The sequence below is a fragment of the Canis lupus genome, chromosome 30, assembly GCF_048164855.1.
Source record: "Canis lupus baileyi chromosome 30, mCanLup2.hap1, whole genome shotgun sequence".
NCBI classification, from domain to species: domain Eukaryota; kingdom Metazoa; phylum Chordata; class Mammalia; order Carnivora; family Canidae; genus Canis; species Canis lupus.
In genome coordinates, this window is record NC_132867.1 from 42,427,449 (window position 1) to 42,452,514 (window position 25,066).

A 25,066-nucleotide genomic window follows, 5' to 3' on the forward strand; every position below is an offset into this window, starting at 1 on the left:
GCCCGCGGCGCGGCGGGGTTGCGGTGGGGTTGCGGGGAGGGAGCCCTGTGCCTGGCTGCCCAGGGCGGACTGAGCGGGGGTGTCCGTGTCCTGGGGGCGGGCGCCTGGCCGGGTGAGTGACCCACGCTGCTCCTCGTTACTCTCAAACGAGTCGACTAGTCTTGGGAGACGTTGTATGTTTACAGAGAAGCGCTCCCCCAGCTTTTTAAAGCAGGTGCACGTCCGGTGTCGTGTGCCCGGCGCTGGCCTGGGCACCGGGACGCGGCCGCACCAGCTTCCCCGGGAGGGCGGGCGGGCGTCAGGGGTCGCCGGGTAACCCCTGCGTTTTCTTCCAGCTGGAGGCGCGGGTGCCACTCCCACGCGGGACGGTAAGGGCGGCTGCAGGACGGAGGCGGAGGACAGCCAGGGCTCTGCGGGCCGGGAGGGGGCGGGCAGGTCATGCCCCCTGCCTGGGGGATGGAGCCCCGGATGGTTGGGCTCTTTCCTCAAACAGGCCAGGACCGGGGCTGCGTTAGGTGCCGTGTGTCTCTGGTTCTGCGGGTCTGTCCCTGCGTGGAGCCCAGTGGGTCCCCTCTCATTCATTCTTCAGCAGGGTCTCAGCCCCTCGCACCCGCCAGGCACTGTTGGGGGGGTGGGGACAGGTAGCAGGTCCCTGGTACTGGGGAAGCGGGAGGCGGTTACGTGGAGGGCAGGGTCAGAAGGCGTTGGGCGCCGGGGCAGCGGCCTCTGTGAGGTGGGTGGGGTGGAGCGAGGGCCCGGGAGCCAGGGCGGGGGTGTCTGACGGTGAGGCGGCTGGAGGGTCAGGGACCGCTGTGCTGAGCCGGGCGGCTGGGGGCCGCTCCGGGCATCAGGCTGGCAGGGCTCGCTGCCCCCGCTGCCGCCCTAACTCCCTGGGGCACCCCAGGGTCTGTGGGTGCCCCCCAGCTCACCGCCTGCAGGCCGGGCCCGTGCTGACCAAGAGCAGGGCCGGGTGCAGAGGAGGGGGTGTCTGGGTGTCAGCGGCCCTGCCACCGGGCGCCGTCGGCCTCTCCATCTGCAGGACAACGAAGTGGCCGCCTTGCAGCCCCCCGTGGTGCAGCTGCACGAGGGCAACCCATACCCCCGGCGGGAGCCCACCCACGCCACGGCGCGGCCCTGGCGGGCAGATGACATCCTGGCCAGCCCCCCGCGCCTGCTGGACCCCCAGCCCTACCCCGGGGCCCCGCACCACGGCTCCTACGTGCACTTCCAGCCGGCTCGCCCCACTGGTGGGCCCGTCCACACCCACACCCACACCCACCAGGACTTCCAGCCGGTGGTGAGTGGCCCCCGCGGTGGCTCGGAACCCACCAGCGCTCGGCCCACAGGGCTCCCAGGGGCTTCTCCGGGCCAAGCCCCTGGCTGTCTCCCTGGAGGTCAGGGCGGCAGAGCCTGAGCACGGGGACGTGCCCCGGGGCAGGTGGGGTGGTCGGGGGCGGCCCCCAGCACGCGGGCCTCTGCCGCCTGGGGCCTGGCTGGTGCTCCGGGCCGGGACCCGCCTGGACCGCGTCTGGTCCCCGCAGCTGCACCTGGTGGCCCTGAACAGCCCGCAGCCGGGCGGCATGCGAGGCATCCGGGGAGCGGACTTCCAGTGCTTCCAGCAGGCGCGCGCCGCGGGGCTGGCCGGCACCTTCCGGGCCTTCCTGTCGTCGCGGCTGCAGGACCTCTACAGCATCGTGCGCCGCGCCGACCGCACCGGGGTGCCCGTCGTCAACCTCAGGGTGCGCGCGCTCCCCCCGCCTGCTGCGGCCAGGCCGGACCCTCCCATGCAGCCGCTGGGGGCGGGCTGGGGCTGGGGCTGGGGCCGGGGCCCCTCCCGCCGCACAGCTCCAGGGGCACTGAGCCCCCCGCACGTCCCTCCCCAGGACGAGGTGCTCTTCCCCAGCTGGGAGGCCTTATTCTCGGGCTCCGAGGGCCAGCTGAAGCCCGGGGCCCGCATCTTCTCTTTCGACGGCAGAGATGTCCTGCAGCACCCCGCCTGGTAGGTGCCCCCAGGAGGCCTGGGTGGTGCGCCCAGGAGCGGCGGCGGGGGGTGTGGCCTGGAGGGGCGCCCCGGGGGCCAGGGTCGCCCGCCCTCCGTGGCCCCGCCCCGCATCCACCGGCCCCGCCCCCAGTGGTCCAGCGAACCCGCCCTCCTAGTGGCCCCGCCCCCCAGTGGAAGGCCCCGCCCTGCATCCACTAGCCCCGCCCCCCAGTGGAAGGCCCCGCCCCGCAACCACCAGCCCCGCCCCCCAGTGGAAGGCCCCGCCCCCAGTGGTCCAGCAAACCCACCCTGCTAGTGGCCCTGCCCCAATGGAAGGCCCCGCCCTGCATCCAGCAGCCCCGCCCACCCCAGTGGCTCCGCCCTACATCCAGCAGCCCCGCCCCCCAGTGGAAGGCCCCGCCCCACACCCACTGGCCCCGCCTCCAGTGGAAAGTCCCGCCCCCAGTGGTCCAGCAACCCCACCCTGCTAGTGGCCCTGCCCCAATGGAAGGCCCCGCCCCCAGTGGAGGGCCCCGCCCACCCCAGTGGCTCCGCCCTGCATCCAGCAGCCCCGCCCCGCGCCCAGCGGCCCCGCCCGCCCCCGTGGCCCCGCCCCCATCGGCCCGGCTCCGCATCCAGGGCCTCGCCCCAGCGGCCGGGCTCCGGGCTCCGGGCTCCGGGCTCCGGGCTGAGCGCGGCCGCGGCGTGTTGCAGGCCCCGGAAGAGCGTGTGGCACGGCTCCGACCCCAGCGGGCGCCGCCTGACCGACAGCTACTGCGAGACGTGGCGGACGGAGGCCCCGGCGGCCACCGGGCAGGCGTCGTCGCTGCTGGCGGGCAGGCTGCTGGAGCAGGAGGCCGCGAGCTGCCGCCACGCCTTCGTGGTGCTCTGCATCGAGAACAGCGTCATGACCTCCTTCTCCAAGTAGGGCCGCGCGGCCCACGGACAGGCGGGGGAGGGGGCGCCCGCAGGAGCATCCGCCGCCCCGGGGGGGCCTGGCCGGGACGCTTGCCTGCACCGTCACGTTTAATGTAATCCTCGAGAAATAAAAGGAAGCCAAAGAGTGTATTTTTTACAAAGTTTAAAACGAAACCTGGTGCCAAGACTCTTGTTCGTTTCCTCCTCGCCGGGCCCTGGCCCCAAGCAGCCCGGGGGGTGCATGCGGTGCAGGGGAGGGAGGGGTGCATGCCCCGGGGCCGTCCTCTGGGGCCGCCCTCGCTCCCTGGACCCAGCCCTGAGCTCCAGAAGCTGCAGTGGGCCCTCCGTCCCCAGCTGTGCGCTGTCGGGAGCCCCCCCCACATCGGCGCCTCCCCTGCCAATGACCCCGGGCTCCTCAGGCCCATGAGATCACACCCAGCATGGAGCTGACCCAGCCGAGGCCTCTCACGCCCAAGGTGGGCTCTGACCTATGGCCAGGGCTCCTTTCCTAGATTGCTAAAGCAGAGGCTTGCCGGGCAAGCCCCGACGTCCTGGAGCCCCCACCCTCCCCTCCAGCTTCAAGCCAGAACTCCCGCCCACTGAGCCCAGGGCTAAGGTCCCAGGTTATCTTTGCAGGACCAGAGGTCAGAAATCCACAGGTGGTGGGGGGTTGAGGCACCGTGGTGACAGGTCTGCCTCTGGCTCCGGTCATGACCTCAAGGTCCTGGAATCCAGTCCTGCTCCCTGCTCAGCGGGGCACCTCCCTCCCCCTCCCTGCTTGTACTCACTCTTGCTCTCTTTCAAATAAAATTAAATCTTAAGGGCAGCCCAGGTGGCTCAGTGGTTTAGCGCCGCCTTCAGCCTAGGGCGTGACCCCAGGGTCCTGGGATAGAGTCCCAGGTCGGGCTCCCTGCGTGGAGCCTCCTTCTCCCTCTTGCCTGTGTCTCTGCCTCTCTCTCGCTCTCTGTCTGTCTATCATGAATAACTAGATAAAATCTTTTTTAAAAAAAAATAAATCTTAAACACCCAGAGGCAAATATGGCCACACCTGCCCCCAGCTGAGCCCCAACAGAGGAGGCCGCGCAGAGGGGGGTCGGGGCCGCCCTGAGGTGCATCTGAGCATCTCTGGGGAAGCCGGCAGGGGTCCCACCCCCACCCGCGGCCGTGCTGGAAGCGTAGTGGGCAAGGACCCAAGTGCCTCAGCCCTGCGGCCTGGATGCTGCAAACCCCAGGAGCTGCTTCTGCAAACTGCAATGTGCTTCTCAGGCTCTAAGTAAAAAGGGCCACTAGGTTTGCAGGCAGCTCGTCATTATGAGTCGGATCCTCGGGAGCCCTCACCCCAGCCGGTGGGGCCTGTGCAGGAGCAGGTGCACAGGGGGGCTCGGGTGCCCTAAACCTTCCCTCGGGAGTCTCCCTGGGGGTGGCCGGCAGCCCTCACGGGCTCGCACTCCTGCCCACTCAGGTGCTCCGCCCACGGCTGCTGTGACGCCAGGCAACGGGAAAGCGGGCACAGAGCAGAGCCCTGCATCCCGGGTCAGTGACGGGAAGGGAAAGGGAGCCTCGGCTCCTCCGCCCCCTAAATCCAAGGCCTGTTGTATCTCAGAGCAAGAAGGGGCACAGCGCTGCCCCCCCACCAGGCCCTGTGCGTGTGGATGCTCCTGCCCGCCCTCTGCACAGCATCCTCCCTAAGATGCCAGCCACCCAAGCAGCCCTCCCACGACCCCTGGGTGCAACAGGCTCCAGCAGCCCCTCGGGCCTCCCCCTGCCTCCCTTCCCTCAGGTCCCAGGAGCAGGGAGTGGGTGTAGGGGAGGCCGTGCTGGGTTCAAGGGCACGTGGGCCTGGTGTGGGTCCCCGCCTGTGGCTGGGGCCCCTTCCTTGGCCCTCCTGACACCCCCACCCCCACAGGTCAGGCTAGGGCAGGATCAGGAGCCCCTCCATGCTTGGCCTGTGCTCTAACCCACGTCAGGGAGCGCAGGTCTCCGAAGGGACACAACTGGCCCTGAGACCCTGGGGTGGCACACTGGGGTGGTAGGGCAGGACCGGGGGCTTGGGGAGAAGCGGGGTCCAGGGCCCCAGCGTCCCCACTTCCACCTCACAGGGACGGGCCACCGCCTGGCTTCTCCCACACAAACAGGAGCTCATTACGGTTTCTCATTTAGATCTTTTTTTTTTTAAAAAAAAGAGCATTTATCTAAAGCAACTACCTAGACAACTGGCCTCATCTGTTTACCCACAGCCTTGCCCAGCGGGGCCTGAGTCCCCAGGGCTGGCGTCTGGGGCCCCTCACTGGTCCCCAGGGATAAGCAGGGCCTGTCTCCCAAGGGGGGTTGACAGTGGGGAGGCCTGGTGGGCATGTGAGCTCCCCCCGCCCGCCACATGTGGGCAGGGGACAGCAGACCAGCCCACAGTGCCCAGCAGCTGCCTGAGTGTCCCCAGCAGGCCAGGGACAGGGCCACAGCACCTAGCAGGGCAGAGGGGCACAGTCCCTGGGCCTCCGCCACCCAAGCCAAGGCCCCCCTGAGGCAGGCAGCCCCCCAGGGGCAGGTCACAGGGATGCGCTGTGCAGGGCTCCCCGTTAGTCAGTGGCTCTGAACGCTGGCATCGCCCAAGGGGTGGGCCCCCTGCCACGGGGTCAGTGGGGGAGTCCGGTCTGAGATGCACAGGCCCCAGGGTGCGGAGGACGATGGCGAGTGGCCTCTGGTGTCGGAGGAGTCTGGCCTCCCGGTGGCCGCGCTGCGTCAGGCTTTGGCCTCGGGCTGCGGGTGCTGCTCCGGGGAGGTCTGTGGCGGGGCTGTGGGCTGCAGGTTGCTGAGGCCACTGCTTTGTGTGCTCAGCATGGGTATGGCCTTCTCTGCAGGGCTACCCGGCTCCGGGGGCGCACGGCGGGCCTCCTGGATGTGCTGCACGATCACCAGGATGGCCCCCAAGAGGTAGATGACAAACAGCACGAGGAAGTACCCGAAGTAGATGAGGAACTAGAACAGAGGAGGTGGAGGTCAGAGGTCAGCCGGGAGCAGCCCCCCGCCCCCATCCACGGCCCCGGGGGCGCCCACCCTGGCGCCATCCCCATGTCGGTGCGGCCCCCCCAAGGCGCTCTGCTCTTTTCTGACAACATGAGCCTCGCGTGGTGGGCCGAGTTCCCACGGCGGACGGTGCTCGGGGCCCTGTGCGCGGGAGCCCCTCAGGAGCGCAGGCGAGCCCAGCCCCGAGCACCAAGCCAGTTTCCACCCCGGGGACGGCACCCACAGCTGGGGACGTCTCTCCTGACTCGCGTGACCGCCGGGGCGGGGTCCTGGGTGGTTTCCGGCGTCCGTGGGCCAGGCAGGCTGCGTCCTGCCCGAGACCATGGCACTCTGTGCCCGCAGGCCCCTGGCTGGCCCCCTTCCAGGACTCTGCTTCCGGGGGACGGAGCAGACGGGTTTTCCCCGTTCCTCCCCGACTGTGGCTAAAACCCTGGACATTACGCACAGAACACGTAAGAAGGTCGCTCAGAAAGGTGGTGGGCAGTACACCTGCCAGAGCGCGGGAGGCCGAGGAGAACGCAGCAGGGCGTCCCCTGGGCTTTAACTTCGTGCTGCGCTTATTTTTAGAAATGAAGAAACCAGCAATCCAGAAAAGCCAGCTGATGAAGGAAATAAACTCCAATAAAAGCTGTTCTTCTGACCAAAGGACGAGGCGAGGGACAGGCCAGCAGGACAGGGAACAGACAGGTGGACCACCTGACCCCAGCCAGACCCCACCCTCATTGCCCAGACTGGAACCAGGCCCCAGGCCCCTGCAGGTGGTGGTGCTCAAGGCGCAGTGGGCACAGAGACCACACAGAAGCCTGGAATCTCACTCTCCCCAAGCCCCCACCCTGCGGAGTGAGGACCTACTGTCACCCAGAGGCAGCAAGAACACCGCACCCCCGGCGGGGTCACTGCAGGCCACGTGGGAAGCGGTAACAAGGCCCTCAGGCCGCTCCTAACTGCTGGAGACTGGAGGCCGGTCCCCGCCCAGCAGTAATGAGGAGCCCCCCTCTCCACCCCTCGGTCAGGAGGGCTGAGTCGGGAGCCTGTTACCTGGCGTAACAGGGCACACGTTCCCAACCTCCTCTGCTAGAGCAGCGTCAGGCGAAGCCAGTTAAGGTGGACGGCTGCAGTAGATCCACATCTTACACCATAATGTCCAAAACGTCCATGTTTCAATCGATCACTCAGCCTACTTAGAACCACAAAGATCGCTAACTGGATGGATACGGGCAACAGACAGGGACGCTGAGATGACATGGACATTAAGGGATCGGAGAAAGACTAAAGCAGCCAAGACGAAAATGCTTCGACAAGCAATAGCACACTGGGAACAGAGGAAAACCTCTAAGAAATATAAAGGATAAAGAACAGAACTGAAAATGCAAGAACCCAACTAAAAACTCCATGAATGGCCCCAACAGCAGAACAGACGGGACAGAGAAAGCTGGGAGATGGGGCGACGGAAATCGCCAAATCAGAAGCAGAGCCTCAACACCTTTTATGACAACATGGGACGCCGTGTCACGGGGATCCCACAAAAAGACAGAGGACGGGACTGGGAAAGTCCTTGAGGAGATAGTGGCTGAACACTCCCCAAATTTGGTAAGAGACATAAACCTACAGATTCGAGACACAAAGGAACCACAAACACTGTATTTAAGCTTCTGAAAGCTAAAGGCAAAGAAAGGAAAAATTATGAAAGCAGCCGGAAAAAAGCGACAGTGGATCTTTCATCAGAAGCCACGAAGACCACAAGGAACGGATACGGTTTTCAAAGTTACAAGATAAAAACTATTAACGTAGATGCCTATATCCAGTGATGATCGTTTTTAGGACTAAAAAGAAAATCATGACGCTCTCAGGAAAAGGACAAACTAAGAGACAAATTTGTCACCAGCCAACAGACCCTAAAAGAATGGCTTATAGGAGGTGCTCTACGCAGAAAGGAGAAACCCCGGACCAAGGGAAAGAGAAATAACACAGTGAGTCAAACCACACGTCAATAAGACTTCCCTTCTCCGCTAGAATTCTCTAAATGTTTGATGGTCAAAGCAAAAGTCAGAACCCACGTCATGTGGCTGTACTGGTACATGGAGAAAACGCTTAAGACAACTGTAGTATGGACGGTAGGAGGAGGTGAGATGTCTATACTTGACTCACAATGGTCATTTAATGCATAAAACCCCGTCAAAAGAGCTTTATCAAGAGATACACTCAAATAACACAACAGATTAACCGAAGTGAAATCCTGAAGAACGTGCCAACGGTCCATAGGATGGCATAAAAAAGTAAAACGCAGAGAAGAAGCAAAGCAAAAATGGTAGGGCGGCCTAGAACTCGAACACGTCGATCATTACACTAACTGTAGACGGACCAAATTCACCAGGTAAGACAGATGTTAGCAGAATAGATTAGAAAACATGACTCAACCATGTGTGGTCCTACAAGAAACTGATGTCAAATACAGTGATGCAGTCGGGTAACAAGTAAAGGGGCAGGAGAGAATATTATCACGCAAACATTACGTTAACTCAGGTAAAGCAGACTTCAGAGAAAAGAAAATAACCAGAGGCGGAGAAGGACTTTCCATTCCGTAACGATCAGATCAGAAACTCAGGCCGTCGAAATGCACAGGAATTCCCAGGGCGTGTGCGACAGTTGGCGGCTGCAAACTGTGAAGCGAAAACGTGATGGAACGGAGAGGAGAAACAGCCAAAACACACACAAAGATGGAGATGCCAACACCCCTCTGCCAACAATGGAATGAGACAAAAATCACAAGGACAGAGAACAAATCAACGACAGGATCTAAGTGGAATTTATAAAACACTCCGCCCGACAACAGCAGGATTCACAGCCTTTTCGAGGATCCACGTAACACGTAACAAGACGGACCACATCCTGGGCCTTAAAACCAACCCCAACAAATTTAAAAGGACTGAAATCAGATAGACTGTATTCTCTGATCACAAAATAGAACAGAAATAGGAATCAGTAACAAAGATACAAGAAAACAGCTGGAAAATAAACAAAACCCTTTGAAATAATTATAGGTAGAGACAGCGGAAGCTGCACGGGAATGAACAAAAACGAAAATGCAACCCTCGGATCTGTGGGATGCAGCTAAGGCAGCCGTGGGAGGGAAATGCATAGCACTCGATGCAAATGTCACAACAGCAGCCTCGGGACACCTCGGTGGCTCAGCGGTTTGGTGCCTGCCTTTGGCCCGGGGCGTGATCCTGGAGACCTGGGATCGAGTCAAGCATTGGGCTCCCTGCATGGAGCCTGCTTCTCTCCCTCTGCCTGTGTCTCTGCCTCTCTCTATCTCTCATTAATAAATAAATAAAATCTTTAAAAAAAAATAAAACTAAAAAACAGCACCCTTGTCATTAATCTAAGTTCCCATCTCAAGGACCTAGGAAAAGATCAACAATATAAATGTAAACCGAGTACGAGAAAGGAAATGTTAAAGAGGAAGTTGGAGCCAGTTGCAGCAAGGTTAGAGCAGCAAATAAACAGCGTCACGACAAAACCTCAGTCAGACGGTGAGACTAACACTCACGTATCGGCTGTATCTCTGTATCTTCACGGCGAACACACAGATCCTGCTATGAACTGAACTGCGTCCCTCCCGAAAGCCACTTGTGGAAGCCCCAGCCCGGTGTGACTGTATCTGGAGACAAGGCCTTCTAAGGAGCTGATCAAGGTCCAAAGGGGTCCGAACAGTAGTGACCTCAGAGGGAGGCAGACACCAGACGTGCACACGTACACGGAAGGCCACGTGAGGACAGAGAAGACCACGTCCACTGGCCAATGAGCTCCTCAGGAGGCACCAGCCCTGCTCACACCTCGACCCCAGGCTTCTAGCGTCCAGGACTTGGAGACATAAATTCTGTTTGAGCCACTGGGTCTACGGGATTCTGCTGCCGCGGCCCTAGCTGAAAAAATGTAGACGCTAAAATCAAAAATATGGTATCATATTCACAGCTGCTCAGAAAACAACGAAATACTCAGGCATAAACCTACCACAGCAGGTAGCTTTGCTGAAAACTGCAAAATGCTGAAAGAAATCAAGGAAGTTCTAAATAAAAGACAGGGCAGCCCGGGTGGCTCAGCGGTTCAGCGCCTGCCTTCAGCCCAGGGCGTGATCCTGGAGTCCCGGGATCGAGTCCCACATCGGGCTCCCTGCCTGGAGCCTGCTTCTCCCTCTGCCTGTGTCTCTCCCTCTCTCTCTGTACCTCTCATTAATAAATAAATAAAATCTTAAAAAAAAAAGCTATAAAACCTATAGGGTTTTTTGTTTTTTTAAGAAAGGGAGGGGGATGAGGGGCAGAGGGGGAGAGAACCTCAGGCAGGCTCCACGCCCAGTGCAAAGACCAATGCAGGACTCGATCTCAAGACCCTGAGATCATGACCCGAGTGGAAATCAAGATTCCGATGACTGACTACCTGAGCCGGGCCAGGCGCCCCATTTACATTTATTTATTCAGTGATCTCTCGACTCAAGGTGGGGCTGGAACTCACAGCCCTCAGATGAAGAGTTCACGTGTTCTTCCAACGGAGCCCACCATGTGCCCCCAAGCCATAAAACTTCAAAAAAGATATTGGGGAAAATCTTCGAGAGCCTGGGTTATGTGAAAAGTTCTTATATTTGGAGGCAAAACCCAGACTGATCCATAAAAGGGAGAAACAGATCAAACTTCACCAAAATCACCAAAACTGAAGCTCTGTTCTGCAGATGCCCTGTGAGGAGGGGAAGCCGGGCGGCAGCTACGGGGAAGGTGTGTGAACCCTGAGACGTGCAGGAGCTACAGATGCCACGTGCGTCCTGACTCCCCCAGAGCCCCACCACGAGTACCCGACCGTGGGCCGGGAGCTCAGCCGTCAACACGGCGACGCGGCAGGCTGTCCACTACGCGCCGTGCTCGGACGAGGAGCTCCAGGAAACACCAGGAAAACCGTAACGAGAACATCCACAGCGCCGAAGCCAGACAAAGTCCACACGCTTCACCACAGCCACCAGCGGCGCCCACGCCCATCCGACGGCCGGGGCAGCGTCCGGCCCACACCACCGCCTCCTGAGGACCGGGGGAAACGCGCGCCCCGCGACCTGCCGTAGGAACAAAAACGGAGCCGCCACCCAGGAAAACAGCTCAGCGCCAACTTCCAAACGACGCGCCCCCACCTCTGGGCACTTGTCCACACAGGCGGGAACCGACGTCCAGGGTTTAAAGCACCTTTAATCGCAACAGCCAGAAACTGGGAGCCAGCCGGGGCCTCCTCGGGGGGCAGGTGCAGCGGCCGGGCCGCCTCCCAGCAGAGCACAGTGGGGACGGACCCACGCAGTGAGCACGTGGAGCTCGGGGCGCAGGCTGAGAAAGCCCGCCCCGCAGTGACAGACGGCGGTTCCCTGTAAATGACACCCGTGGAAGGGGAAGGGCAGAAAGGGCGGGTGGGTGGGGAGGGCACGGGGCTCCCCCACCTGTGTGCAGTCAGCCCCCGTCGGGCTGCTGCCCCGCGAGCCTGCGTCACCTCCCACACCACCCGGGACCACTCTGAAGGCCTCACGCAAGAACCAAGCAAAGCCGGGCCTGCCCCCACTTGCTGCACCCCAGACCCCACCAGTCTCCAGCCCGGGCGCCGGCTCCTCACCACCGTGAGGGTAACGAAGGCCACCATCGCCCAGCAGGGTCTCCCAGCCACAGGGGTCCTGCCTCCAGCCCCCGACCACATCACAGAAGGACCCTCCCGGGAGAGCATCACAGGGACAGCTCCCCACGGGCTGGGGGGGTCCGTGGAGTCCCCGCAGCCCCGCGACCCAGGAGCCCAGACACGGGCCTCACCCTGATTTCCCGCTCCCCCCGAAGGACGCTGGTTCCACGCACCCCGCCCAGCCCTGCTGCCCGGGGACCCCACCCGGCCTCTGCGGGCCCTTGCTGGGGCTCGGCCTGAACCGTCCTGAACCGCAGCTCTGTCATCCCAGGATACGCCCCTCTTTGCTGTTCTGACGTTAAGGTCAAGAGCACTCGGGACGAGCCGAAGAGCTCCCGGCCGTGAACGGGGACGGCGAGCGAGAGGCGGGGATGCCGTTCCCTGTGGCTCCCGTCAGCATGTCCAATCGTGAGCTGACCGCCTGCTCCTAGATTGGTTTTCTAACTGGGAAACGAGACCAACAGGGGAAGACCAACGTCTTTTCTGTCCACCTGACCCGGCACGTCCGGGCGCCACCACGTGGGACGGCCCAGCCCCCCTCCCGGCTTCTAGGCCCGCTGCCCCGGCCCCCGGACAGGTCAGGGCCGCCAGGAGGTGGGGTCGCCACCCCTCCTGCACGCTGTCCCCTGCTGACTCCCGCCGGCCCGAGACCACCGAGTCACACGGGTGAGTGTCTCCAACCCCACAGGGAGCAGGAACTTTTAAGCTTTTCTCTGAGCTTGAGACACTGAGAACCTGCTCCAGGTGGCTCGAGGGAAGGGACCGGAGAGAGCCCAGCGTGCACCAGCGTCGACCCCGCCCGGTCCACCTTCCTGGCTCGCGTGTAGCAGACCCGTGAGCCGGGGCCCGGGTCCGACAGGCTCTGACGCAAAGGGCAGTGAGTGTAACCTCACGGGGAAAGGGCTCCCGGCCACGCAGCCAGCCCTCGGGACGTCGGCCAGCCCGGGGGGGGGCGGACAGGGCGGTCAGGGCTCCTCCAGGAAGGACCACACCTGGGCCGGCCTCAGGGGCCCCGGGGGGCCTAATGGGGTCGGCCGTGCGCTGCCCACAGGGCATCCCCTCCCTTCCCCTCCCGGCTCGGGGCTTCCTGCTCCTGCTCCCACTCCAGTCTGCGTGTCTGGCCGGAAATGCCCGGCCCACCCTGTGCACGTCCCCACCCTCCACAGTGCACCCACGGTCCAGACCTTTGGGGTGGGCGATGCCGCTGGCCAGACCCCCCCGGCCCCAGGGGCTCCCCCCACCCGGCAGTGGGGCTGAACCGGGCTCACCTGCGAGTGGACCGGGAGGCCCAGGCCCCGCTTGTCAGAAACAATGAGGGTGATGATGGTCTTGAGGACGGTGGCGAGGAATGTGTTGACCCCGAAGACCAGGGCACAGAGCTCCTTAGAGAGGGAAGACGCGATCTGAAAACTGAACGGAAAGCGGCCGAGGTCAGGCTCAGCGGGGAATCGAGAAGCGCCCCAGCACTAAGGGGGAGCGGCAGGACGGGCCGGCACTCAGGCCACCCGCACTCCGGGCCCCGTGACTCCGAGACCAGGAGCCCCCCCAGGGGACGTTCAAAACGGGTCCCGGTAGTTCTGGGACAGAGGTGGTCATCCTCATGAGACCGTGCAGCGCCCCACGCGGAGGGTTCTGGAAGCAGGGTCGTCGTTAAGTGACTGGATGAGAACAGAAGGGTAAATCGAGGCAGGAGGAAGGAGCGCGCACCCAGCTCTGCGTCCTGCGCACAGAAACGAACATCTGAAGGTCCTTCCCTTTAAAAGCCCCAAAGCAAAAAAAAATAAAATAAAATAAATAAATAAAAATAAAAGCGCCTCTAGAAACAAGTAACGGCAGAGACCCTGTGAAGCCCTGCAAGGCGGGGAGCGGACGTGCCCAGAGGCCTCTCGGGGGACAGAGGCCGAGCAGGGCGGGGGAGCGAGGCCAGGACGGCACAGCCGAGGTCCCAGGGAGGCCCCGGCGGGCGCATCCCCACAGGCAGAGGCCACGCCGCCCCCTGCACGGCTCCCAAGCCCCCGGCCCCAAGCGGGAGAAACCCAGGGGAGCTGCGGGGCCCATGGGAGGCTCCCCCCGCACGCCACTGACCCGAGAGGGACAAGGACACGGTACCCAGGGGGAGCCACCCCCGCTGTCCCCATGGAAGGCCGGTGGGCTAGCAGGGCCACCATGCACGTGCCCCGTATCTACCGGCACCCACTTTCCAAGGCCCACGCCCCGGCCTGTCCCCTTCCAGGACCCCTCTGAGGCCGTCGTCCCGACACGAAGAAACAAGTGACAAGATCCCGCTCTCAGGGCCGTGGGGGGAAAACCCGGCACACGGCAGCCCGGTCACCGGGGGCCTCGGCGAGGGGACCAGTGACACCTGCCCATGACCCCACCACAGCCACGCGGGCAGGACGGGGGGGCCAGTGCGACCTGCGCCAGGCCAGACACCCGATGCCAGGCACCCGGCTGCGGCAGCGAGGCTGGGGGGGGGGTGGGCAGGAGGCGTCTCCTCCCCCCTGCACCTGCCGCCTACGTCGCGTGACCTTCTCGGCGCTTTTTGCAAATGACAAAACGTCCAAGGAGAACGTAAAGCCAGTGGCTGCAGTCACAGCCGCCGGCCCGGAGCCCTTCCCCGCCGCCGGGGACAGCACGGGGGCGCCCGGCCGAGGAAGCGCGTCTGGGACACCTGGCGGCCGAGGGGGCGGGCGTCCGGGGGGAGAAGGAAGGCCGCCCGGGGCAGCGGACGGGGTGCAGAGCGCGGCGGGCGGCCGGCACTTCCGGGAGGCGGCTCCAAGCCGCGGGGAGCCCGGGGCGACCAGGAGGGCCCCGCCGTCCCCAGGGGTGAGGCGCAGAGGGGAACGGGGCCGGCAGCGGGGGAAGGGGGCGTCACACACCCAGGCCCACCCGCCGGCGCAGGGGGCACATGCGTGTAACGGGGCACGTGGGGCATCAGCTTCGTGAAAAGGTCAGTTCAAGGAGCACGGACAACCTTGGCAGCAAGCAGGACGTGGGCCAGAGAAGGTTCTGGAAAGCACGGGTGGGCCAAGGGCAGCTCTGGGGACATCCCTGGGCGGGAAGAGGAGATCCTGGGGGTGCGAGGAATGCGAGGGCACCGGGAGGGCCCTGGGCGGAGGGCGAGCTGGACGGCTGGCCACCACCCCCCAGCCGTGCGTCCCTGCCCCGCCGCGACGAGGACCAGACAGGCCTCGAGCACCGCGGACGGGCCCACAGCGCTTGGCATTGGTGAGGCGGCGCCGAGGCTGCTGCTGTGGACGCCACGTGGCCTCCGTGGGGGCAGCAGAGGGGACGGCGCCCGGGCCAGGCTGTGTGCCCGGCTCAGGGCCATGGAAGCCAGGACGGGCTGCGCCGAGGACCGCGGACACCGGGGCCCAGCTGACGGCACCCTGGGGTCACCGCCCTCCGGATGTGAGCAAGTGCACACCCCACTGGCTCACGCCGCCCGCACAGTCCCCTTCGGCTGCCCCCACGGAGGCCACGCGGAATGTCCTGGAAGGGGCCTCTCAGCAGACGCGGGAGGTCGGTCCGGCCGCCCCCGCCCACAGGAGGGAGGAGCGTGGCCTTGGCTGCCCGGCTCCGCCCGTTCCTGGGCCTGGCGCTGCAGGGACACCCAGGCCACGGCCTCACCAGACACCCCCGCGGGTCGACTCACGTGGCGATGGGCACCAGGAACTGGTAGGCCCCACGGAAGAGCACGAAGGCCACGTAGCACAGCCAGATGCTGTTGGTGCTGTACATGAGGAACACCAGCCCCGCCTGCACCGCCGTCACGCTCGCGATCACCAGCTTCGCCCACAGCGCCCAGCGGATCTTCACGAAGCCCGCGGAGAAGGAGGTGATGGCACCTGGGGAGACAGGGCGCGTCAGGGCCGCCCGGGGGCGCGGGCGGGGGGGCGGGGCGGGGGCCGGGGCGTACCCAGCAGCGTGGACGCCGCGTCGGCCGCGCCGTTGTAGACGGTGGTGGTGTGGACCACGTTCCACAGGATGTGCGCGTAGTAGACGATCAGGTAGTAGGCCGCCGAGTTAAAGACCCACCAGAGGGACCAGAGGCGCAGCTGCGGCTGCCGCAGGCTGTCCCCCAGCTCCCGGAGCATGCGCACCAGCGTCCAGTCCCGCCAGGCCCCCAGCCGCGCCGCGCCCCGCGGGGCGTCCGGGTTCATGCGGTCCAGCTCGGAGGGCGAGGCCCCGCTCCGGGCCGGGCCGTCGCGGTTGAAGAAGAGGCTGCGCCGGGGGCGCTTCAGGAACAGGGCGAGGACCAGGCTGAAGATGAGGAGGCCCAGCGAGACGTAGTTGAGCGTGGAGAAGGACACCCGGCCCAGGGTGACGAGCAGCTGGCCCAGCACGGAGCTGGTGAAGACGCCGAGCAGCACGGCGGCGCGCGAGTAGCCGGCCATGCGCTGGTAGCGGGCGGGGCGCACGAGCGAGAAGACGTAGGAGGAGTAGGCGATGCGCGCGGCCATGGTGACGCTGTAGAAGAGCTCCATGCACTGCATGTGCCGCACCGACGTGCCCAGCAGCAGCAGCAGCCACACGGCCACGTAGCTCAGGCCCTGCAGCACCAGCACCGGCTTGTAGCGCAGGTAGTCGGTGAGCAGGAACACGGGCACCAGCACCAGCAGGTAGCAGTACGACAGCACCGGCGTGATCTCGTTGGTGACCTGTGGGACGGCAGGCTCGGGACACCGCCTCCGGGGCCGCGCCGGAGGACGCGGGACGTGCGCCACCCTAGGTCTCCCTTCAGGAGACGGCCACGCGACCAGGCTTCTCCTGGGGGGCACGGACCGTCCTCGCTCGCGCTGACGCGCCGCCCTCCCGGGGAGGAGGGCCTCAGGCCACGGGTTTCGGAGCAGGAGGAGGGGAGAAGCCACAAGGGGAACGGGCGGCGAGCAGGCCACGGGGCGGGGGCCCGCAGCCAGCCCGCTCCGTCCCAGGGCGCAGGGCGCACCCAGGGGAGCCCGGTCCCCGCCCACCACCAGACCCCACCACGCGGCTCCGGCCACGGATCGGATCCCCCGGGCAGGCACCCCGTGGCCTCCGGGCAGAACCCCGACCTGCCCACGGAGCATCCCGGAGCCCAGGCCGCCCTCGACCCCCACGAGCACACCGAGCGCCCTAGCACAGCCCTGGGTCAGCAGTGGGGCCGTGCCGTGCCCGCCACCTACAGGCTTGGGGCCACTGGGTGGACCCGTGCCCGTCCCAGGGTGTCTGCACCCCTGCCTGGCCTCAGGTGGTCGCGGGATGAGTGTGAAGCAGCGTTCCTGGGGCTGTGCCCAGGACCCCCGACTGGGCCCCGCGTGGACGAGCCTCGGGTGCTGAGGAAGGCTGTCGGGACCTGCTGACACACGGCCCCTGCCCGGCGGCCTCCTGAACCTGCGCAGCCACAGGGGAGCCCAGGTGACCGCACGGTGTGGTCCGCACGACGGCGTGCGCATACACCCCGGGACACGGAGACGCCGAGTGCAGGTCGTCCCAGGGGAACGAGTACCCCCCGCGGGGCACCGGGACCTGCGGGGTCCAGCCCGTGAGCACGGTGTCCAGGAACATCAAACAGCCCCTCCGCGACGACACCCCACGGCTCACTACAGAGCCCACGGGCTGGAGACCAGAGACCCAGGAGGACCAGCCACCGGCCTCCCTCCTCAGCGGGGTCCCCAGGCTGGGCAGGCAAACTGGCAGCAGACGCGGCTGACCCGTGTCGTCCTTGGATGGTGCTGAGTGGCACCCCGAGGCCCTGGGGCAGGTGGCATCTGTCAAGCGGCCTGGCAGCGGCACAAGGACAGCCTCCGACCGGCCCGAGCCCAGTGTCGCCTGGACGGGTTCCCAGCACCCTGCTGTGTGGACGGGCCAGGGCCAGGCCGACGGGGAAACACAGGATCGGTGCCCAGATCCGCATCCAGGTGGCTTCAGGGCAGCCGCTTCTCTGACGGGCAGACTCGGCGGGGCCCAGAAAGCAGCCGGCGGGTGGGGTGGGGTGGGGTGGGTGGGGTGGGCAGCAAGGACCCCGAGCGACCAGAACTCCACACCCCGGCCTCACAGGACGCCCGAGCAAAGCGATGGGCCCAGCCCAGCCTGGGAGAAACGGTGACGTCAGGCAGTCCGGCCCCCAGGACAGGCCGCAGCAGACCCCGTGGGAAGGTGTGGACGCGGCCCAGCGGGCAGCGACACTGGGTAGGTGACAGCCAGGCCCGCCGGCCACGGCGCACACCAGGGAAACACAAGCCAGCGGCACGTCGGCCCTTCCCAGCTATCAGATGGGCAGACTCAGCAGAGCGGATCCCCGCTGGCCCGGGAGACGGGAAGGCAGCCACGCGTGCGGCGGGAGCAGGGGGCCGTGCCGGCGACACCCGCAGCGGCGATTCCCTGGGGTGACAAACCAGAGGCCGCCTAAGCACCAGGCGACCCGTGGTCCAGCCCCGGGTGCGCGGAGCTCAGGGCGGCCTGGACGTGCGTGACACACCCCGGCGAGGCCTCGGCTCCGCCCCGCACGCCCGGCCCTCCCCGTGGGCAGCGGCCAGCCTCTGCCGTCCCTCCGAGGACATCCCCGGGGCCGCTGGGGCGGCTCGGTTCTGGAACCGACCACGCTGGACAGCTGAACAGCCCGCACCACGGGGTCCACGTACATCCACGCGGTTCCCAGCGACGGCCGTTTGGAACCACGGGGTCGCCTCCTCCTCTAGCTCACGTTACTACGAGAACACACGGCGTGTGACGCACGTGCCCCGTGAACCACGTCATTAATTACGTCGTGGGCACGGCTGCTGGTCGGCACGAGGCTGGCTGCCAAGTTCTAGGGAAGCCAAGGGTCACAGCACGGGGGTGGGCTCCCCTCGCCCGAGCTCTTCAAGGGCCACTTCCCAGGCAGCCTGAGCGCGCAGGTGCCTCCCAAACTGCCGCACACATTTCTCCAGTTTTCACGGAGCTGCACCTACGTGCTTCTTCCTTAAGAGACCCCCGGCGCGGACGAGCCCCTGGCCCGTGGGTGAGCGAGGGAGGTGAGGGACGGGTTCCTCGGAGGAGACCCAGAGGTGACCAGCTCGCAGTCAGCGGCGGCCGCGGCACCAGATGCCACCACACACGCGCGGGGTGTGAGCTCCCGTGAGCCAGACACGCGTGTGTTTCCATTTCTCCCTGAGACGGCCACTCTGAGGGCCAGGCCTCGCCCGCACGGCCAGCCCAGGGGCTTACGGAATCCTGACGTCTGCAGGGCAAGGGGTCAGGCCCTCGGGGGGAGGCAGGGCGTCGGAGAAATCCAGCAGCAGAGATGCGGGTGCGGACGGCACACAGGCTGGAGGGGAAGACGAGGCCGGCGGGGGGCGGGCGAGCGGGACCAGCGGGCCGGGGGGTGGGGGTCCCCGAGCTGGGAGCTGGGAGCTGGGAAAGCAGCCCTGAACAGAAGGCCCGACCTCCCGGTCATGCAGCAGCCCCGTGGCTCGCTCTGACGCCGTGGCCCCGCTCCTCCCCGCCCCCCTCCCGGCCCCCACTCCTCCCGGCCCCAGGGTGTAAGTCATTAGCCAAGTTTCAGCAGGAGACCTGGCCGCCCTGAGCCAGCAAGTATGAGGAACATTCCAGAGTCTTCTCTTCAGACAAAGGTCTGGGCAGGAAGCCCTCCCCCCAGGGAGGCCGCGGGGGCAGGGGGCAGGGTGTGGGGTACGGGTGCCTCCTCCCCGCGCTCGTCCCTCAGACCCTCAGCAGGTGCGAAGGTGCCCCTTGGGGGCGGGCGGCGGGAACCCCAACACCACGCGGCCACCGGACCTCGCAGGCTCGGCTGCCCCAGGCCAGGGAGCGCCCCTGCGCTCGCCCCCACCTGCCGCGCCCACGCACCTGCTCCAGCGTGAAGTTCTTATCGGGGCCCAGGAGGTAGGGCGTGATGAAGCTCTCCCCGGGCCGCAGCTGGGCCATGAAGCCGTAGAAGCACAAGTAGAACACCAGGCACCTCCAGGGCTTGCGCTCCGCGTCCGGCCCCGGCTCCGGCTCCAGGGCCGCCTGCTTCTGCACCAGCGGGCTGGAGGGCACCATGCTGCCCGGGCCCCCCGCAGCCCCGGAGGAGGCGATGCCGGTCCTGGAAGAGGAGCCAAGAGTCAGGGCAGCTCCCCCCGCACCCCATGGGCCCCCCGCCCTCCCCGGAAACTCCCCGGGCCCTCACAGGGTTAGGATTCTACGTCCACACAGGGAGGGGCCCCACGAGCCCCACACCTGAGAATCGCCAGGAGCTCCTAACAACCCAGACGCCAGGCCCACCGAGCCCAGGCTGCTTCACCCCGTACCTCACCAGCCATGGGGGGGCAGGGGGGTCCTTAAACATTAACCAGCTCAAACCAAACACAACTTAAAATCCAGTCTCCCAGGCACACCAGACTCCTCGCACGTGCTCAAGTGGGCGGCCGTGGCCCCAGCTGGGCCCGACTCCCCGGCAGGAGAGGTCCCGGGGTGTAGCCGGCGTCCTGCGTCACGGCACCCAGACGGAACTACCGTAGTGTCACCCGGCCCCACAACAGCTCAGGGCTGGGGGAGTCCCCGCTGGGACGCCAGGCACACACCGGGCCACCGTACGGGCCGTCCGTGGGGGGCTGGTGACCCCAACTGCCACCGATCTCTGGGGACACGGCAGATGGGGCCTGCAGTAAAGCTGACTGCGGGCGACGAGGGCAGAGGGAGAGCAGGAGCCTTGTGGGGGTGACCCTGGCAGCCCAAGGCTCCCCTGAAGAGAGGCAGCCAGAGGCGCGGGCCGCCAGGTGGACTGTCCAGCCCCGGGTCCCCAAGGGCACTTCGGGTAGAGCTAGAAGCAGCATCGGCTAGAGCGCTGGGTCACGCGGGGAGAACCCTCCGTCCAGAAGGCCCCGTTCCCCAGCCCCCTAACCTACTCTAACAAGGACAGGACTCAGTTCCGCGTCTGTCTGTCCAGCCGTTACGATGTCCCTACCTAGAATACCGGCTTTGCACGGCGTTGGCGTAAATCCCTTTTTATTTTTTAGAATTTTATTCGTTCATTCATTCATTCACGAGAGGGGCAGAGACACAGGCAGAGGGAGAAGCAGGCTCCATGCAGGGAGCCCGGTAGACTCGATCCCTGGGCCGAAGGCGGTGCTAAACCGCTGAGCCCCCCCCCACCCCCCCCACCCCCCCCCACCCCCCCCCCGGGCTGCCCATAAATCCCTTTTTAAATCAGCAAGTCAAAAGCAGGCAGCCAGGAGCTGTGTGGGGAGCTCGGCAGCCCCGAGGCTCCGCAGGGCAGGGGCAGGGCCGCCTGCAGGATGCTGGGATGGCTCCGCTCACGTCCGTGCGCTGTTCAAGACCGCAGAGTGCGGAGGCCCTTCCAGGGTCAGGGACCACCCCCACCCCCTCCATCCTCCGTCCAGTTCCCAGCAGGCGGCACAGAAAGTTCCCAGGATGTGGGGCCAGCTGTGCGGGGCTGAGGGGGGGCCAGGACCCCGAGGAAGAGCCACCAGATTCCCAGAGACCGTCCAAGCAGGAAGCACTCCCACAGCCCCCAGGATGAGGTGACCGCAGGGGGCCCTCCCCAGCCAGGACCAGGAGGGCAGAGGGCAGAGGGCGCCCCCCCCCCCCAGGCCCCAGGAGCAGGACCAGCCGCCTGCTAGGGGACGGAGCAGAGCAGCCCCCGAGGAGCCAGGCTGGCGGGTCCGGCTGTGGGGGCGACGGGACCAGCAGGGCAGGGCTGAGGCGCAGCTGCAAGAAGGCCGGGGCTTCCACGGGAGCGGAGGGGGGTCCCAGGAGTCACCAGGTCCTGGGGCGGCTCTTGAACACTCCAGGGGCCCCGTGGAACCGTCGGCCAGATGGGGGAGCAGTGATGCAACAGGAAGCCGTCGCATCCGGGGCACAGGCGCACGGGCTTCCGGGGCAGGCTCTGGACAGGCCTTTCCAGCCCCCGGGAGCCCGCCCCAGCCCTGGGAACGTTGCCCAGTGCAGGGCACAGAGGACCGACAACCCACCTCCCCAGAGGCCTCCCCCAGCTCTGTTCTTGGATCCCACGACGCAAAAGGTCCCCATGTCCCCAGAGCCCACTCCCAGCCCTGGGCTCCGTGTCCTGCACACACGTCCACCTCGGGGGACCACACTGTGTTCACGCTACACTTGGGGCCCAGGAGCCAGCCGGGTCTCCCGGGCAGGGGTCTCTCACCCCTACACACACACCAGGAAGGGGGATGCAGGCTCCCTCTCCACCCCCAGCCCGGCACCAGGGGCACCAGGGGCACCAGGGGCACCAGGGCCTGCGCTCCAAGGTCACACGTGGAGATGCCCCCCTGCACCAGACCACCTGTACTGCCCCACGGCTGGCCCAGCCTCCCCCGGGGCCAGAAAGGGCAGAGAAAACCCCGAGGAGCACAAAGGGCACCGGACCCTTGAGGGCGTCCCTATAAAAGTAGGCACTTGCGTTTCTGCTTCAGACAATCTTCCTGAGTGTTCGGAAAACCCGCCGCTCCTCCGACCTGGGGGTGGGGGACACAGCCCCGGACCGCCCTTCCCAGGCAGCTCCCGGATCCCCGATGGGCCCCAGGGCAGGGGCGTGTGCTCACCCCTCCCAGCTCCAGTGCCACCAACAGGTGACCGAGAAGTAGGGCGGGCCGGCCACTGCAAGAGCCACCACGTGAGGTGGTTGGTGATAAAGCTGATCTCGCGGCGGAGACACCCTGGGAACAGGAGGTCTGGAATGTGCATCTCACACACTCGTGTCGGGGACTCCTGAAGCAGGCTGGACCACAGGTCACTCTGAACCCAGCCGGGCAGGGCAGGGTCACGGGGAGGACTGGGCCCCATCCCTGGAGCGCCGGCTGCCGCAGACACAGAGGCCAGGTCGACAGAGCCCGACGTGAGGTCCGAGCCCCACGGCCCCAGTGCACCCGCCAGCCCAGGCCTCCCAGCAGGGGCCACCCGTGCCCATGACACAGGTTCCAAGACAAGCAACCCAGGAGCCCCGCCTGCGTCCAGGAGTGGACTTCGTCTGCCTCGGGTCCATCTGTTCACCTCACCCGAGCTAGGCGTAGTCGCCAGCCCCGACAGGTGGCCACCCGCCGCGCCTGTGACTCAGAGTCCTCTGGGAAAGGCGACCGCTCTCCTAAACGCACAGGCCCTTCCAGGCTCCCGCTGCAGGGAGGGAAGGGGGAGACCCCATCGCACGCTCCCAGCTAACAGTCCACATGGCACGGGGTGCCGGGCAGGTGGCAGGTGGCTGGCAGGAGCCCGACACCCTGCAACTTCACGCCTCCTCAGGGCGACCAAAGGAGACACCAGCCCCCAGGGCAGTCACAGGAGAGACCCAGGCCCCCATCACCACCTCCAAGAGCAGGTGCTAACCTTTCCCACGGGGACCCTCCAGCCCCCATCTTGCCGGGTGGGGTGAGGGAGCCTGGAGCACCCGCTGCTGCTCCTGGCTCTGTCCCTCCAGGACCTCGTGAGCCCGGAGACCCCAAAACCAAAGCAAACAGCACCTGCCTCGCCGTCTTCTAACGCAGCCACCACTCTCCCCGGTTCACAAGGGGGGGTTCCTTACATCCCCGGTGAAAAATCCTCCCCCCAGATCGTGTGACGTAGTTTCCCACTCCAAAGAGGAAAGTCAAGCCCTCTGGCCATCGCTGCTGTAGACACTCGACCCACAGGTTTAAAACCCCTGGGGGGGGCGGGGGCTGGGGCAGGAAGGAATTAGAAGCACCAGGTCAGGACCAGGTAAGAAAACGAGCCACGCAGCGTAGCAGGGGGCAGCAGGGAGACAGCAGGGAGCCCTCAGGTGCGGGCTCTGGGCTCCTGGGCCTGCAGAGGCCAGAAGGGCCCCCCGCTCCGCCCACAGAGGAAGCACCTGGTCACTTTGCAGGGCACCAGCAGGCAGCTCCCAACCCCACCAGCACTGGGGGGCAGAGTGGGAAACGGCTTTTTTGGGGGGTGCATTCGGGGTTGCTGAGCTGGCCGAGGTGCCAGCCTGCACGTGCAGACCAGGCAGGTGGGGGCTGGACGTGGCTGGACGGCCCGGGAGAGTGAAGAACCGCGGGAGCACACCTGCGTGCCTGGGCCACGAGCCTGGCGACCCCGGCTCCCCCTTGGCGGAGCCCGCGCGGGGCACCCGGCACAAGCTGCAAGCCCAGCCCCAGCCCCAGCTCCGCGCCCCCCCCCCCGCTCCTCCTCCTCCTCCTCCTCCGAGGAGCAACCGACCCCGCAGAGTCTGCGCGGGAGACACGGCTCCGTGCACCGGGCTGGGGGCCCCGGGACCCGCCTTGCCCCGGGGCGCACGTGCACGGGGGGCCCCGCGTCCACGCGGCCGGTGCCTCCGCGGGCAGGCCCCGGGGTCGGAGGGCGGCGCCCAGATCCAGGCGGCAGCACCTGCGGGCGATGCCCCGTCCCTCCCTACGCGGCCGCGGACCTGCTCGCCCCGCGCCCCGCCCCCGCGCCTCGCCGGTACCTGCAAGGCGGGCGGCAGCTCCTCCGGGTGCACCGCGGGGCCGCGGACCCGGCTCCCCGCGCACGCGCCCTCCCGGCGCCCGGGGGCCGCCGCGGTCGCTGCCGGGAAAGGCGGCGGGATGGCCACGCCCCCGACACGCCAGGCCACGCCCCGGGCCCGCCTGGCCACGCCCAGGCCACGCCCCCCAGCGCGCCTGGCCACGCCCCCGGCCCCGCCCCAGCGCGCCACGCCGCCCGCCACCCGGTCCCCGCCCCTGGTCACGCGGCCCCCTCGTGGCGCGGCCCCGAGCCCCGGACGCCGCGGTGGGGAGCCCGGCGCAGCCCCGCACGGTCAGCCGTGGGCTCAGCCCCTCGCACCGCCCTGGGCCGTCCCCCGCCGCCCATGCAGCCCCGTGCAGCTCCCCCCGTGCAGCCCCCTCGCCCCCATGCAGCCGCCCCTGACTGTCCCTCCCTCCCCCCACCCCCCACGCAGCCCCGTGCAGCTCCCCCCGTGCAGCCCCCCGCCCCCATGCAGCCGCCCCGACTGTCCCTCGCTCCCCCCGCCCCCCACGCAGCCCCGTGCAGCCCCCCCACCCCCATGCAGCCGCCGTGGGCTGTCGCTCACTCCCCCCCACACCACCACCACCACCCCCCTGCAGCCCCCTCGCCCCCATGCAGCCACCCCCGACTGTCCTTCTTTCCCCCCGGCCCCCGTGCAGCCTCCCCCATCCCCGGGCTGTACTCACAGTGGACCGTGCCCTGACCCCACTCTGCTTTGGACCAACCCTTTGCACCCCCTTGGCCCTCAGCCTCCCCTGCCCCGCCCCCATGCAGCCCCCACTGGACCGTCTGGTTCCTCTGGTCTGTTCCCCTGTCCCTCCTCTCACCCCTCCCATGAACACCGGGCAGAACCACTCCTCCTGAAAACCCACTGGACCGCACTGCCCCACGCAGGCCCCACTGGGAGGCCCCTTCCAGAGCCCACTGAACCTACCTACACCTACCAGCCCGGCCCCCTGGCCACAGCAGCTCAGGTTCCAGAGGGAGGCCCTGCTG

The 25,066-nt window shown here is 66.2% G+C and overlaps 2 protein-coding genes across 12 annotated transcripts in view; one reads left to right on the top strand and one right to left on the bottom strand.

Annotated features, from left to right (window-relative positions):
* COL18A1 (collagen type XVIII alpha 1 chain) overlaps positions 1-3,073 on the top strand; it is a 73,546-nt gene extending 70,473 nt beyond the window's left edge. For all 6 annotated transcript variants that reach the window (XM_072807218.1, XM_072807214.1, XM_072807215.1 and 3 more), the window contains 5 exons: positions 336-368; positions 1,040-1,297; positions 1,542-1,739; positions 1,884-1,999; positions 2,696-3,073. In XM_072807218.1, coding sequence (XP_072663319.1) covers positions 336-368; positions 1,040-1,297; positions 1,542-1,739; positions 1,884-1,999; positions 2,696-2,909 — 819 coding nt within the window. In that variant the 3' untranslated portion in view covers positions 2,910-3,073. The remainder of the gene's footprint in view (positions 1-335; positions 369-1,039; positions 1,298-1,541; positions 1,740-1,883; positions 2,000-2,695) is intronic.
* On the bottom strand, positions 3,028-25,066 carry SLC19A1 (solute carrier family 19 member 1). Of its 6 annotated transcripts, none has more exons than XM_072807223.1 (6): positions 25,005-25,066; positions 19,448-19,685; positions 15,543-16,284; positions 15,279-15,471; positions 12,892-13,033; positions 3,028-5,875 (listed from the first exon to the last, which is right to left on the bottom strand). In XM_072807223.1, exons 2-6 carry the CDS (start codon positions 19,640-19,642, stop codon positions 5,639-5,641), a joined length of 1,509 nt encoding a protein of 502 aa, XP_072663324.1. In that variant the 5' UTR covers positions 19,643-19,685; positions 25,005-25,066; the 3' UTR covers positions 3,028-5,638. The 6 variants fall into 6 exon arrangements, 5 of the variants coding, with proteins under 5 accessions (XP_072663324.1, XP_072663322.1, XP_072663323.1 ...); XM_072807221.1 differs by lacking the exon at positions 25,005-25,066 and adding an exon at positions 24,033-24,136; XM_072807222.1 differs by lacking the exon at positions 25,005-25,066 and adding an exon at positions 23,071-23,250.

What these genes read in the sequence shown, in the direction of transcription:
- SLC19A1 (XM_072807220.1), bottom strand. Translation starts at nt 17,058, where the DNA reads ATGCGCACGCCGTCGTGCGGACCACACCGTGCGGTCACCTGGGCTCCC. An exon ending in TTCCTGGTGCCCATCGCCAC is followed by an intron (nt 13,034 to 15,278) that starts GTGAGTCGACCC and finishes CTTTCCGTTCAG; the next exon opens with TTTTCAGATCGCGTCTTCCC. An exon ending in GCCTCCCGGTCCACTCGCAG is followed by an intron (nt 5,876 to 12,891) that starts GTGAGCCCGGTT and finishes CCTCTGTTCTAG; the next exon opens with TTCCTCATCTACTTCGGGTA.